A 14,421-nucleotide genomic window follows, 5' to 3' on the forward strand; every position below is an offset into this window, starting at 1 on the left:
GACACTGTTCAGAGAGGTGTACTGTTTTCTCTCCTTGTAAATCTCACATTTTATGATGGACCACAGGTTCTCAATGGGGTTCAGATCTGGTGAACAAGGAGGCCATATCATTAGTTTTTCTTCTTTTATACCCTTTCTTGCCAGCCACGCTGTGGAGTACTTGGACGCGTGTGATGGAGCATTGTCCTGCATTAAAATCATGTTTTTCTTGAAGGATGCAGACTTCTTCCTGTACCACTGCTTGAAGAAGGTGTCTTTCAGAAACTGGCAGTAGGACTGGGAGTTGAGCTTGACTCCATCCTCAACCCGAAAAGGCCCCACAAGCTCATCTTTGATGATACCAGCCTAAACCAGTACTCCACCTCCACCTTGCTGGCGTCTGAGTCGGACTGGAGCTCTCTGCCCTTTACCAATCCAGCCACGGGCCCATCCATCTGGCCCATCAAGACTCACTCTCATTTCATCAGTCCATAAAACCTTAGAAAAATCAGTCTTGAGATTTTTCTTGGCCCAGTCTTGACGTTTCAGCTTGTGTGTCTTGTTCAGTGGTGGTTGTCTTTCAGCCTTTCTTACCTTGGCCATGTCTCTGAGTATTTTGGGCACTTCAGTGATGTTGCAGCTCTGAAATATGGCCAAACTGGTGGCAAGTGGCATCTTGGCAGCTGCATGCTTGACTTTTCTCAGTTCATGGGCAGTTATTTTGCGCCTTGGTTTTTCCACACGCTTCTTGCGACCCTGTTGACTATTTTGAATTAAACGCTTGATTGTTCGATGATCACGTTTCAGAAGCTTTGCAATTTTAAGAGTTCTGCATCCCTCTGCAAGATATCGCACTATTTTTGACTTTTCTGAGCCTGTCAAGTCCTTCTTTTGACCCATTTTGCCAAGGAAAGGAAGTTGCCTAATAATTATGCACACCTGATATAGGGTGTTGATGTCATTAGACCACACCCCTTCTCATTACAGAGATGCACATCACCTAATATGCTTAATTGGTAGTAGGCTTTCGAGCCTATACAGCTTGGAGTAAGACAACATGCATAAAGAGGATGATGTGGTCAAAATACTAATTTGCCTAATAATTCTGCACTCCCTGTATAGGTGCCTCAGTATAGGTAAGCCAGCTATACAGTGGGTTGCAAAAGTATTCGGCCCCCTTGAAGTTTTCCACATTTTGTCATATTACTGCCACAAACATGAATCAATTTTATTGAAATTCCACATGAATGACCAATACAAAGTGGTGTACACATGAGAAGTGGAACGAAAATCATACATGATTCCAAACATTTTTACAAATAAATAACTGCAAAGTGGTGTGTGCATAATTATTCGGCCCCCTTTGATCTGAGTGCAGTCATTTGCCTATAGACATTGCCTGATGAGTGCTAATGACTAAATAGAGTGCACCTGTGTGTAATCTAATGTCAGTACAAATACAGCTGTTCTGTGAGGGCCTCAGAGCTTGTCTAAGAGAATATTGGGAGCAACAACACCGTGAAGTCCAAAGCACACATAAGACAGGTCCAAGACAGGTCAGGGATCAAGTTATTGAGAAATTTAAAGCAGGCTTAGGCTACAAAAAGATTTCCAAAGCCTTGAACATCCCAAGGAGCACTGTTCAAGTGATCATTCAGATATGGAAGGAGTATGACACAACTGTAGACCTACCAAGACAAGGCCATCCATCTAAACTCACAGGCCGAACAAGGAGAGCGCTGATCAGAAATGCAGTCAAGAGGCCCATGGTGACTCTGGACGAGCTGCAGAGATCTACAGCTCAGGTGGGAGACTCTGTCCATAGGACAACTATTAGTCATGCACTGTACAAAGTTGGCCTTTATGGAAGAGTGGCAAGAAGAAAGGCATTGTTAACAGAAAAGCATAAGAAGTCCCGTTTGCAGTTTGCCACAAGCCATGTGGGAGACACAGCAACCATGTGGAAGAAGGTGCTCTGGTCAGATGAGACCAAAATGGAACTTTTTGGCCAAAATGCAAAACGATATGTGGCAGAAAACTAACACTGCACATCACTCTGAACACACCGTCCCCACTGTCAAATATGGTGGTGGCAGCATCATGCTCGGGGGAGGGGGGGTTCATCTCTTCAGCAGGGACAGGGAAGCTGGTCAGAGTTGATGGGAAGATGGATGGAGCCAAATACCGGGCAAACTTGGAAGAAAACCTCTTGCAGACTGCAAAAGACTTGAGACTGGGGCGGAGGTTCACCTTCCAGCAGGACAATGACCCTAAACATAAAGCCAGGGCAACAATGGAATGGTTTAAAACAAAACATATCCATGTGTTAGACTGGCCCAGTCAAAGTTCAGATCTAAATCCAATCGAGAATCTGTGGCAAGATCTGAAAACTGCTGTTCACAAACGCTGTCCATCTAATCTGACTGAGCTGGAGCTGTTTTGCAAAGAAGAATGGGCAAGGATTTCAGTCTCTAGATGTGCAAAGCTGGTAGAGACATACCCTAAAAGACTTGCAGCTGTAATTGCAGCAAAAGGTGGTTCTACAAAGTATTGACTCAGGGGGCCGAGTAATTACGCACACCCCACTTTGCAGTTATTTATTTGTAAAAAAAATGTTTGGAATCATGTAGGATTTTCGTTCCACTTCTCACGTGTACACCACTTTGTATTGGTCTTTCACGTGGAATTCCAATAAAATTGATGCATGTTTGTGGGAGTAATGTGACAAAATGTGGAAAACTTCAAGGGGGCCGAATACTTTTGCAACCCACTGTAGGTGTTGCAGTTAGCCTGTTTAGGTACCACAGTACAGGTTAGCCAGTGGCCTCAATTCACGGAGCTTTATCAAACACTTTATCAAACGTTTGATAATTTTCCTCATGGGTAAAATATAATTTTGAATTCACTAAGGTGTTATAGATTTATCAAATGTTTTATCGATGAAATGATCAATAAATCTATAACACCTTAGTGAATTCAAAATTAGATTTTACCCATGAGGAAAATTATCAAACGTTTGATAAATTGTTTGATAAAGCTCTGTGAATTGAGGCCAATGTGTAGGACACACACACACACACACACACACACACACCAACCATGAACAGGTGCAGTGACAATGCGTGCACTCACGTAGGTAGGTATATGCAGTGATGGGTATTACAAATGTGCAACACACACACACACACACACACACCTTTAGTGTATATAGGCAGCTCCCTCTTTAGTGTATATTGCCAGATACCCCCTTTAGTGTATAAAGCTAGATCCCCCCTTTGGCTATATACATTAAGTGGGGGGGGGGCTGCCTATATACACTAAAGGGGGGATCTAGCTTTATACACTAAAGGGGGTATCTGGCAATATACACTAAAGAGGGATCTGCCTATATACACTAAAGGGGCATGTGGCTATACACACTAAAGGGAAGGGGGGGAGTGTATCTGCCTATGCTAAAGGGGGGATCTGCCTATACTAAAGGGGGGATCTGGCTATATACATTAAGTGGGGGAGGGACTGCCTATATACACTAGATCCCCCCTTTAGTATATGCAGATCCCCCCTTTAGTATAGGCAGATTCACTCCCCCCCCCCCCTTCCCTTTAGTGTGTATAGGCACATGCCCCTTTAGCGTGTATAGCCAGATCCCCCTTTAGTATAGGCAGATCCCCCCTTTAGCATAGGCAGATACACTCCCTCCCTTCCCTTTAGTGTGTATAGCCACATGCCCCTTTAGTGTATATAGGCAGTTCCCCCCCTTAATGTATATAGCCGATATACTTCCCTCCCTCCCTTTAGTGTATATAGGCAGAGCCCCTTCAGCTCTGGTAATTGTGTCTCTCCCGGCCTCCTCCTCCTCTCCTGGCCCCCTCTCCAGCAAGTTCTGATCCCATTCGGCTTTAACGCATTAGATTGCCGCGCGGTGAGCCGTGGTGAACAGGCAGCGAGTGTTGTATGGTAACGCCAGAAAGTGATGTCACACTTCCTGGTTCAGGCCCCGTGATTCTGGGCAACACTCGCTGCCTGTTCACCACGTCTCACCGCGTGGCAATCTAATGCGGAGAAGCCGAATGGGGTCAGAACTTGCTGGAGGAGGGGGCCGGGAGATGAGTAGGTACCAGCGGCGGCAAAAATCTGAAGATCATCAAGCCCCTGATCACGATTTTGAGTTTTAAACCAAAAATTGTTCAGCCCTACTCATGGCCCAGTTGGAAGGCTGGAAAGCTCAAAGGGGAGAGATTACCTTCTGATACTGGAGAACATCCTCCTGACATGCTTAGCAATGGAACTAATTTGCATATTATTCTCCTGGATATATCTCTGAAGAGATAGTGCTGTAATCTATCTTATGTTTATATTGCCGACATTTAATTCTGAGGACCTTTTAAATATAGGAAGATGTCTCCACAGTAAAAGTGGTTTATCCGCAGAATGCTTTACTGGATGGAGAGGTTACCGGAAAGCTCTGCACTATGTTGTGTTGGTTAGGGATAATCACTGATATGCAAATTGTTCTGAATTTATGCAAATGTATGCAAATTCTTATGCTAATGTATGCAGCTTGAAAATGGACCAATCCATATTAAGAGAATCTGTATTAAAAAAAAATATGCCCCTGGGGGGTACTCACCTCGGGAGGAGGAAGCCTCTGGATCCTAGCAAGGCTTCCCCCGTCCTCCTCTGTCCCACGGTGGTCTCACTGCGGGTCATGGAACGGTGAGCATGTAAATATTTACCTTTCTGGCTCCAGCACAGGTGCAGTTGCCGCTCTGGTCTCGGAAATATATGGACCCAACTGGAATCGGCTATATCCTTCTATTTCCGTGCTGAGAGCCGCAACAGCGCCACCCGCTGAAGCCAGGGAAGGTAAATATATCAAGCCTTGTCAGGCTTGTCGAGGAAGGATTGCGGGAGACTTCGGGGAGCCAGCGCTGGACTGCCTGCAGCTACAAGGATGGGGAAGCCTTATTGGGACCCTGAGGCTTCCCCCTACCGAAGTAAGTATCCCCCAGGGGACTTTTGTTTTAGACAGGATCTGGGTTTAAATTGATTGGTCCATTTTCAAACTGCATACATTTGCATAATTTCAGAACAATGTCATTGATGATCCCTAGTGTTCGTGCATGTTTCAGTGCTAGATGGCTGCACCCAGATATGCAGGGAGAAATGATCTGTCAGTCCTCTAATGCCTGGAGAAGCTCCACCCCTTCACTCTCAGCAGTCCCTGTGGCTGATAACGTGACTCTCTGCGGGACTATACATAAGAGTCGCTGCTCTATCAGAGTCTTAGGCTGCGTGCACAATTGAGTCGAAAAAGGACTCTTTCTGTCCATTTTACGGATCAGCCGACAGACATGTGCACCTGCATGATTTTTCCCGAACAAGTGGATGCATTTCCTATTGGAAACACATCTGCCTCTAGACTCCAATGGGCCACTGGATTTCGAGAGATCCGGCCCAAGTGTGAACCCAGCCATATTCCGGCTCATGTGAATCTAAGCCATTATCTGCAGTGTTCTCAGGGTCACCTGACACCCCCAAGCCTTCCCACTCCTGCTTATTCTGTATTATTGTTATTGTGTCTGCTCAGCTTGTCCAATCATATCTTCTGCAGGAAGAGAACGTCAGTTCAGACAAAACCTCTAGCCTCTCGCAGTCCACCTATACTCAGCCGACCGCCACCTACAACCAGGATCCCGTCTACGTGAATGGCAGCCTCCACTACACTTATCGTGGTTACGGGTCCATCGGGGGCAACCTGGCACCGCCCACTTCACTGCAAACTGGAAACCACTGCAATGGTAAGAGAAGTGCTGACCAGAGTGTGGCTGCATAACCTGGGGTTGTCCAGTCTCCGCTCCACACCAGTAAGCCCACTTTCACACTTTTCTCTCCATTTTTCTGCTTGCATTACCTATTCTCTACAGAATCCCAGTTTTCTACTAACAGTTCTTCACAGAGGCAAGTAATCCGCAAGGCAACTCAGGCAGAGACCCTAGCCTGGAAAAAGACCAGAGGCCTGGTTGACCAAACCTAACCAGAAAAAAAGCCAAGTTGCCACCAGAACCAATGTTGCTATTTTTGCAAAGGGTTCCATTTCACCTTAATCCATCTTTAGTCTTGCACCAGTATTTATTTTTACATTGCAAGAGTTCTAAAAAAAAAATTGTGTTTTTTTTTTATCCATGTAATTGAGACAGTGGAACAGCCCCGACTCTCCTGAAGAGTAAACAGAAGCCTAAATACTTCTATCTGGCTGAAAAAACAGTGCTGATAACAGGACAAGGCTGTGAAGTTCAAGCAGCTATTACTTCTGTGTTTTGCAGCAGAATAAAGCAGATTTTACATCAGACTGACATGGCTGCTGTTTAGTATTCAGTCTACATACTCGCCTAAGAAGAGGGAAGGCTCAAGTTCCTTTAGACCTTCCCGATCCTCTCTGTGTCCGCTTGTTCTGCAGCCGAGCCCCTGTTCCAGTGTCCGACTTTAATGTTTAAAGAAGCCTTTGTGTCTCCTTGTTAGGTTATGGAAGTATTTGGGCCATCTCGTACCCTTGCTGCAGCCTCAGTCCTTCTCGGTGTGTCCGCTGGCCGGCCATAATGATCGCGACCCACCGGCGGGGTCGGCTCTTCTGTGCCTGCGCAGGCGCAGTATGCACCAGATGATGTGAATGCTCAGGGTGCCTGCGCAGAAGAGCCGACCCCACCGGCGGGTCCCGATCATTATGGCCGGCCAGTGGGGACACCGAGAAGGACTGAGGCTGCAGCGAGGGACTGAGACAGCTGCTAGGGGCTGGAAGAAGCCCAAGGTAAGTAAAAATAGATGATATATTTTGCCTCGGAAGTTCTTGAAGTTGGTTGGCTCCACACTGCGCACGCTCGTCCTTGGGGAGGACAGGAAACGATGCTGAAGGAACATTTGAACAGAGGCCTGGCGGAGGAACGAGGGGACACACAGAGGACCGGGAAGGCTTTAAGGTATCCAGGGTTCAAATCCTAGCTTTTCCTGTTTACTAAGACAGTACTTATTCAATGAGGAGACCTTGGGAAAGACTCCTTAACACTGCTACTACCTATATAGCGCCCCTATGAGTCTGCCAGGAGAAAAGCGCAATATAAATGTTCTGTGTCTTGTCTTCTTAGGTGAGTATGTAACTCCCTCCTCCCAGCAACCTAGTTACAGATATTTAAAGGACAACTGGAATGAGAGGTATATGGAGGCTACCATATTTATTTCCTTTTAAACAATATCAGTTGCCTGGCAGTCCTGCTGGTCTATTTGGCTGCAGTAGTGTCTGAATCACACCAGAAACAAGCATGCAGCTAATCTTGTCAGATCTGACAATAATGTCACAAACATCTGATCTGCTGCATGCTTGTTCGGGGTCTATGGCTAAAAGTATTAGAGGCAGAGGATCAGCAGGATAGCCAAGGCAACTGGTATTGATTATAATGAAATAAATATGGCAGCCTCCATATCCCTCTCGCTTCCATGGTCCTTCAAGAAGCATCAGCTTGCATAAAAATATAGTATAATTCTGTACCAACTTAGAATTATTTGCATCTCCTTGATGACCATCCCTAACCAGCGCCTGTGATTTGATGCTGCAGGTCTTACAAATTGTATTTATTGCAGACATTATCATTTTTTTTAATGTGTTGTTGGAACAGGTCCCACTGATCTCAGCATGAAAACATTGGCTACTGGCAGCACCCATAACAACTCCACCAACCGGGCAATGCCGTGTGCCCAGCTCAGCCCTACCGAGATCGGAGCAGTGCGACAGCTGATCGCCGGGTACCGAGAGTCGGCCGCCTTCCTCCTGCGCTCAGCTGATGAACTGGAGAACTTGATATTGCAGCAGAATTGACCTTCGGCCTCCGACTCCATGCTTCACAGACTGAGAGAAGACCAAGAGGTCTCTCTACCTCTCTGACAGTCGTAGACACTGAACTTGCTCGCCAAGCAAGAGCCATATTCTATGCCGCAAGGAAATCGGACGGATAACCGCCCTCCGAGCTTAACGGTTTCCTCCCGCCCTCTTCTGAAACCAAGAACTTTGTCCAGCGGCGGGACAGGCATCAATCATATTTATTGAGATAAGAATTTCTTCTTTTTGTTAATTTATTTTTCTGAATTTTTCGTTTGTATAATATACGTGTTTGTATATGTTTAAGTGGACCCATCAACTTAGCCAGAGAGAAGCCATTTTGTTGGCTGACGAGTGACATCACTGAGGAATGTAATCTCTTTTCTTTCCCCCAAAAGAACCTCAGCTCACAAAATAGCCTCTACTCTGTGAAGGTGACAGGTACACCTTGAAGAACTGTAGCATCGAACGGTCATTCCATCCCTGTCCAGCATTTGGCGCTATTTTTTTTTGGCCTAAGCTGGATCCATTCCACTTTGTCATTCTCTCTTAGTCCACTTTTTCATTCCACAGGCATTCTGAGCACTCCTCTCGGAGCAAGGGTATTTTTACTGTTCTGTCCACCCCCTGGCTCCGAGCCTATCCACAGACTCTTGGACCATACCATTCCACACACAGGTAGCTTCATACTAAATCGGGCTAAGCATCAACCTAAATACCTCCATCATACTTCCTTTAATCTTTCATTCACGAAGACACTCATCCATAATAACACACTAATAACTGCTTACTGCTGCTATAATTCACCTTTTTTTCAGGTAAACTCAGCCGTCTCCTTCTTCTTGACCTCCAGACCTCCTAAACTTGCTGACGTTCCTACAGGCTTTATTGCACAGAACGTAGCAAACGGATACCTATCTTGCTTCACACAACTCAGGCAGACAACCGGCTCAATCCTCAGTCTAAACTTCCACTTCTGACCTCACTTGTGCTCCCATCGGCGCATACGTTTCACCGTCTCTACCATAAGATCCATTGTTGGTCCAGCTCATTTCAGAACATTCCATTTTTTAGTTCTTATTTTCTAAATTTACTCTTGACGTTGTCCTGTCTACAGCTCATGTTTTTGTTTTTTTTACGAGTCAGCATAATCATTCGTCCTTTCTTCCATGTTCACGTCAAGTCAAGCACTTTCCAACTAATGGAGTTTTTGTTTTTCTTTATTGGGTGATTCAGGGACTTTTTTTTGAAAAAAAAGTCTATTTAGGTGATTAGTCCTTAGCTGCAAGCTGAATCTTGTGCGGTAAGTGTGCATTCATGGCTTTCAGCAGAGTTGCTTCTGTTGCTCAAGTAGTGTTTACCCTGTGCAGCAAATGGCTGCCACGCAAGTTGCGTGAGGCGGCAGTGTGTTCAGGGCGTGGCTCTCCACCAAGCACTTTGTGGCTAATTGAAATCAAATTGTCTTTCGAACTGACCTCATTTTCAACATTGCCACTGTCTCACTTAGGACTTTTTCGTCTTTTCATTGTGTATTTTTCTTTAAGGTGGGGGGTCAATGCACTGACAACAGAACAAGAATTTGCAGCCTGTTTTTATGTGTATGATTTATTTTTTCGTGGTGCTTTTAATTCATTTGTGTTAATGTTCTTTTTATCTTGGCTAAACACTTTTCCTTCTGACAGCTTTACTTCACGGCCAACGTGTACATTTTACTTTTGTATGAGTTGATTCTGATTTTGGACTCCCGAGTGTCCTGTTTACATGTTCAGATCTCCCAACTCCTACAAGATCTTCAGGCAGAGGAGACCACCAGGGGAACTCCTCTGCTTACTGAAGCCACACGTACACGATGGCAAACAGTGGCATCTTTGAAAAGACACATGGCCGACAGTCGCGCGTCACTTTATTCCTGCTAACTCAGGTAGAAACGCATGCACAGTTTATGACTACTGGCTTCCAGACGTTGGTTTGGGCTAGTCCTCTATAAAGGATGGTGGTTAGATGGGCCATGGCCAGGAGAGCTTTTAGTACTTAGAACGCATTGCCCAAAAATGATTATTAATGGACCATTTACTCTGAGGGAACAATTGTCTACTGTCTTACAAAGTAGGAAGATCAGACCTTGATATTCAGGCATTACGATGTGCAAATGATTGTAGCAGATGATGTCACCCACCAGAATCTTGCGGCAGTGCTAATTTTGATAACGTGCTTTGTTGAATTAAAAATCGTGTGCCCACAAACGAACGTCCATCAGGTGAAAGCACATATTTAAAAATGCAAAAGCCAAGACTGCCCAGCAGTGGTCATAGTAGGGAGATTAAACCTTACGTGATTTGACTCTCTATGGTCTGATGATCGTTGGGTCTTTATCACAAATGGTTGCACTCGATCCCATTTTGTTGACCACCGATGGTATCAGTTTTCTACTCCATTGCAAATTGGCAATCTGATGAGCGCTGTTGACAATATTTCCCTTTGACTTTTCTAAATCCCAAATCCATTTTTGGGGGTTTGTATAGACAACGCATGACACTAGAGACTAAGCTACGCAGGTGGTTTTGAGGTAGCTGGACTTCATTCAGCCAGTGATTTCTTGACTTTGGTCAAGTTTTCACTTTGTAGTGGGAAAATACCCCTTATGCTTTCACCTCAGCAATGACTGCAGACAGTGGTCCCAGTCTACCAGATTGCACAACATGAAAATAACAAATTTCTCTGTTTATTCTTGCGGAAAATCTACTAGGAGATAGATGAGACTACTGAAGTGTGAATAAAAAGTCACTATTGTCCTCTTACATTGAAAGGAAGGAAGATCTCCTTGGCCTTGCATGGCAAGGTAAACATGGTGGCGAGAGCCTTCACTGCCCAACGCCAACCAATGATAAGTGTCCATTTTAGGTGCCCACATATACTATAAAAGTATCTCCTTTGGCCAAGTAACCTCAAATTCAGATTTTGTTCCATCTTTTAAGTGTGACTTTGAGAGGTTTGTCATATCCAACTTCCACTGAGAAATCCCATAATGCACTGAGCTGTGATGGATATTACATGTGGCAGTGTATACAGTAGTACTCGTCCTCTTCTACACTTCAGGATTCAAGCACTTTATTGAATTCATGTAACAAAACGAAATTACTTTTTATGACAACCCCATGGTGCATATAGGGAACATAGTGATAGTAACAAGGGTAGAAATTATACAAGTATGCCAGGTATTTCAAATATTTAAACAATTTGTACACAGTGTTAATTATTTCAGGGAGGATTCAGAGTTTATCAAGTTTATGGTAGGTGAGAAAAAGCTGTTTTTCAGTTCGTTTGTATGCGGATTGATCTACAACGTGAACCTGATGGAAGGAGCTCAAACAAGGCGTTTCCAGGGTGAGTGTTATCCTTAATAATGTTTTTGGCCCTTCTTATGCAAGATGTCCTGAAGTGACCCAGAAATAACTTAGCAAAACAGACAGAGCCTATAAGTATAAACATCATAGCCAGGAAATCTACATTATTTCTGTTCCTAGAGGAGTGAGGGGACTTCACCCATACTCCGGTCAAGGCAGAACCTCAGGATGCAAGTGGCACCCCTCGTTTCACTGCATCTGCCAATCAGCAGGACAGGAAGTGTGGCGTCTCTGATGTAATAATCCTATTCCTATCCCATTAAAGAATCGCTATAGCACTTAAACAAGCTCATCAGTGTAACACATTAAAGTGGACCCAAATTAAAAATACAAGATTTCAGAAATAAAATCTATTTTCTAAATTATAATAATAAGTAGCAGCCTTTTTTCAGCTGCATGATGACAAATATAAAATATTTTACATTTATTGGACGAACCCCTCCCTTCCTTTCAAATTGCCGGGATTTTTCCGGCAAACTTGTGGAGTAGATGGTGTCCGGCAATGGAGGAATTGCTAATGGCTGCCCCCAGTATAACCCTAGTTATGAAAAGAGAAGGGTGAAAAGCATGCACTGAAATGATCATAGGTTTGAGGGAGTGTTTATTTATCTTTGTATGTGTCAGAGTGGTGCAACTAAATATTTTTAATTAAAAAAAATGTTTAGTTTGGGTCCACTTTAAAGATAGAATACATTGCAAGGTCAGAAGTTAAAAAAAATAGAAGTTAAATCAAGAAATGATTTATATTCGACGTATTTTGTTCACGTTGTTCGATCCACCATGAGTCTGCCAGTCATCTTCTTTACTGCTGGCAGACTATAAAAAAAAACAAGACTGCACCATCTGCCATTAACTGTAAACACACCCACTAACAATGTCATAGGGGTTTATACTGCTTGCTTGGCAGATGGAAACTGCTGTTATTTCCCACAATGCAATGAGGTTCACAGACATCAAACTGTCAGGACCATGGTCATGACATCACTGCCCCTTTCTAAGAAACAGACATGTCCTCCAGAATTGTATTTTAAAACAGAAACAATGTCTGTAATATATTTAAATGGCATTACTTTGTACAGCGCCATGGAATATGTTGGCACTTTATAAATCAATAATAATAATTGGAAGTCATTTCAGTACACTGACACCTGAAGTACAATGGATTAGACATTGTGATAGTGCTGTATACACAGATAACCGTGCAAGAGCAGGGCATGATGGGATTGCTCCAAGCAGGAACCTGACAGGAAACATTGACCAGAAGTGGGCCATCTTTGGATTTGATGGTTCCTCAGGGGCCAAACAAGACCTTTTCATTATATGAGCATTTGTGTGCGTTGTGCGTCTGATGCCAAGTGAAATAGCAAAGTTTAATAGTTTGTATAAAGGTGTACAGAGTTTTCATAGGACCAAAGTCTCCGACAAGCCCCCCAAACCATATCCAGGGTCCATCCAGCACTGATGGGGTAGATCGTCATTGCAGCACAAATGATTGGTCAAATTTCACCTGACCAAAGTGTCCCCTCTGCTTACTGCTTAAGGAGAAACTCAGATTAGGACTGCGCAGCGCTCTAGTGGAACTGGAAGTATTTCTGGATTGATGCATTACCGGGCACCCCGGCATGCCGGCTCTGAGATTAGCAGGAGACCCGCTTTCTGGGTTGTGGCTGTCTTGGCTGACACAGGTCAAGCCTGGGCTACAACTGCCACCTTATCACATGAGATTCAGAAATATTTGTGGGCACTTGCGTCATCTGCAATTTTTTATTTGTGGCCCCACCACCCTCACAAGTTAAATGATCACATTTACTGAAATAACTAATACACAAGTATCCTTTTGCAGACCCTAAAGTTCCAGTCACATGACCTGTGCGCACATTTTCAAAATCTCTTTCGGATCAGCTTACTGGAAGGGACATGACTCCTCCCACCCACTGCCTTGTGGGTAATTCTTTTATTATGAAGATGAAGACAGATAAAGCTTATTCAAGCTGCTCCCTCTGCAAAGAAAATCACACTAAGGGGGAGGGGTTTTTGACCTGTAGTTTGGTGTCAGACACCATAGTATAGAGTATTTTTACAGCACTTTCCGGACAACAATTATATTATTTAGTACATTCAGAGCAAGATGTTAAACTATTAGTATAATATTGAGTTCAAAACCACCTCCGTAGCTCAGTTTAGCAGCACTCCAGAAGGCCTTGACCCCTTGCACTACCGAAACCACTCCCTGCCTGCTCACTCGCTGCACTCCATTGCCCCTCCCCATTTCTTTGCACTTCTCCAGAGCTCTGCCCCCCCCCCCCCAGATCTTTTACACACAGCTGCACTTGGCTCTTTCAAGCAGATGAGACAAATTCAAAAAATAAAATCTTATATATAATATATTAAAGAATGATATTTATTGTTACCTACCATATTTTCTTTATCAGTAAATGTGTTTTTTAATTATAATTTGTAGAATGTTTTGTTTTTTTTAGTCCTATGAGATGTGATGTGTTTAGCAGACAACCGACCCCCCCACTTATACAGACACTATTGAGCGCTCTAAGACACGATAATCCCTTCCTCGCCCCCAATGGTGTTATAATGAAATGCGAAAGTGCACTGACTTGCCACAAAGTGGATTCCCCCCCCCTTTTAATATGTATGTCATGTATGAGGCTAACTAATAAACAACCACTGCATAATAAAAGTATCCCACCTTTCACATGTGGTGTCCTGTCTTCTTCAGAGGCGGGAGAGGAGTGCATGCTCATCTGTAGGGGCGGAGAAAGAAGATGCCTTAGCTCTGGCGCTTGAAATGTTGGGCCTGGCACTCTCTGTGGGATACGGGGCCAGCTGTTGGCAATCATTTTTTCCAAGACATTTCCTGATTGGTAGACTGAGGGCGGTGTGAAACCAACATGCTCGGGAGTGTTGCCTCTACTGCCCGGTTTTATATGCCCAGAAAATTATGTGGGTTTCTACCTATATCATTGGTTCATTTGCTCAAACGTGCACCATGTTAACTTCAGGACCGCTATTGAATGGCGGAGAAACTGATTGGTTCACAGTCATTTCTGATTGGTCAGTAGTCAAATGTATTCATGATCAGCAGTCTATGCTATCATTTGTAAATATTGCCTTAAGCCTGGTACATACTGTACATCCAATTTTTAATGTGCA

At 44.1% G+C, this 14,421-nt stretch overlaps 1 protein-coding gene across 5 annotated transcripts in view; it reads left to right on the forward strand.

Moving 5' to 3' along the window:
- Positions 1 to 13,963, forward strand: part of NOL4L (nucleolar protein 4 like) — a 75,010-nt gene extending 61,047 nt beyond the window's left edge. For all 5 annotated transcript variants that reach the window (XM_068263934.1, XM_068263935.1, XM_068263937.1 and 2 more), the window contains 2 exons: positions 5,594 to 5,780; positions 7,650 to 13,963. In XM_068263934.1, the coding sequence (XP_068120035.1) occupies positions 5,594 to 5,780; positions 7,650 to 7,849 (387 nt within the window). In that variant the 3' untranslated portion in view covers positions 7,850 to 13,963. The remainder of the gene's footprint in view (positions 1 to 5,593; positions 5,781 to 7,649) is intronic.
- Positions 13,964 to 14,421: the final 458 nt, after the last annotated feature.

This window comes from Hyperolius riggenbachi, chromosome 12 (assembly GCF_040937935.1).
Source record: "Hyperolius riggenbachi isolate aHypRig1 chromosome 12, aHypRig1.pri, whole genome shotgun sequence".
In the NCBI taxonomy this organism is placed as follows: Eukaryota; Metazoa; Chordata; class Amphibia; order Anura; family Hyperoliidae; genus Hyperolius; species Hyperolius riggenbachi.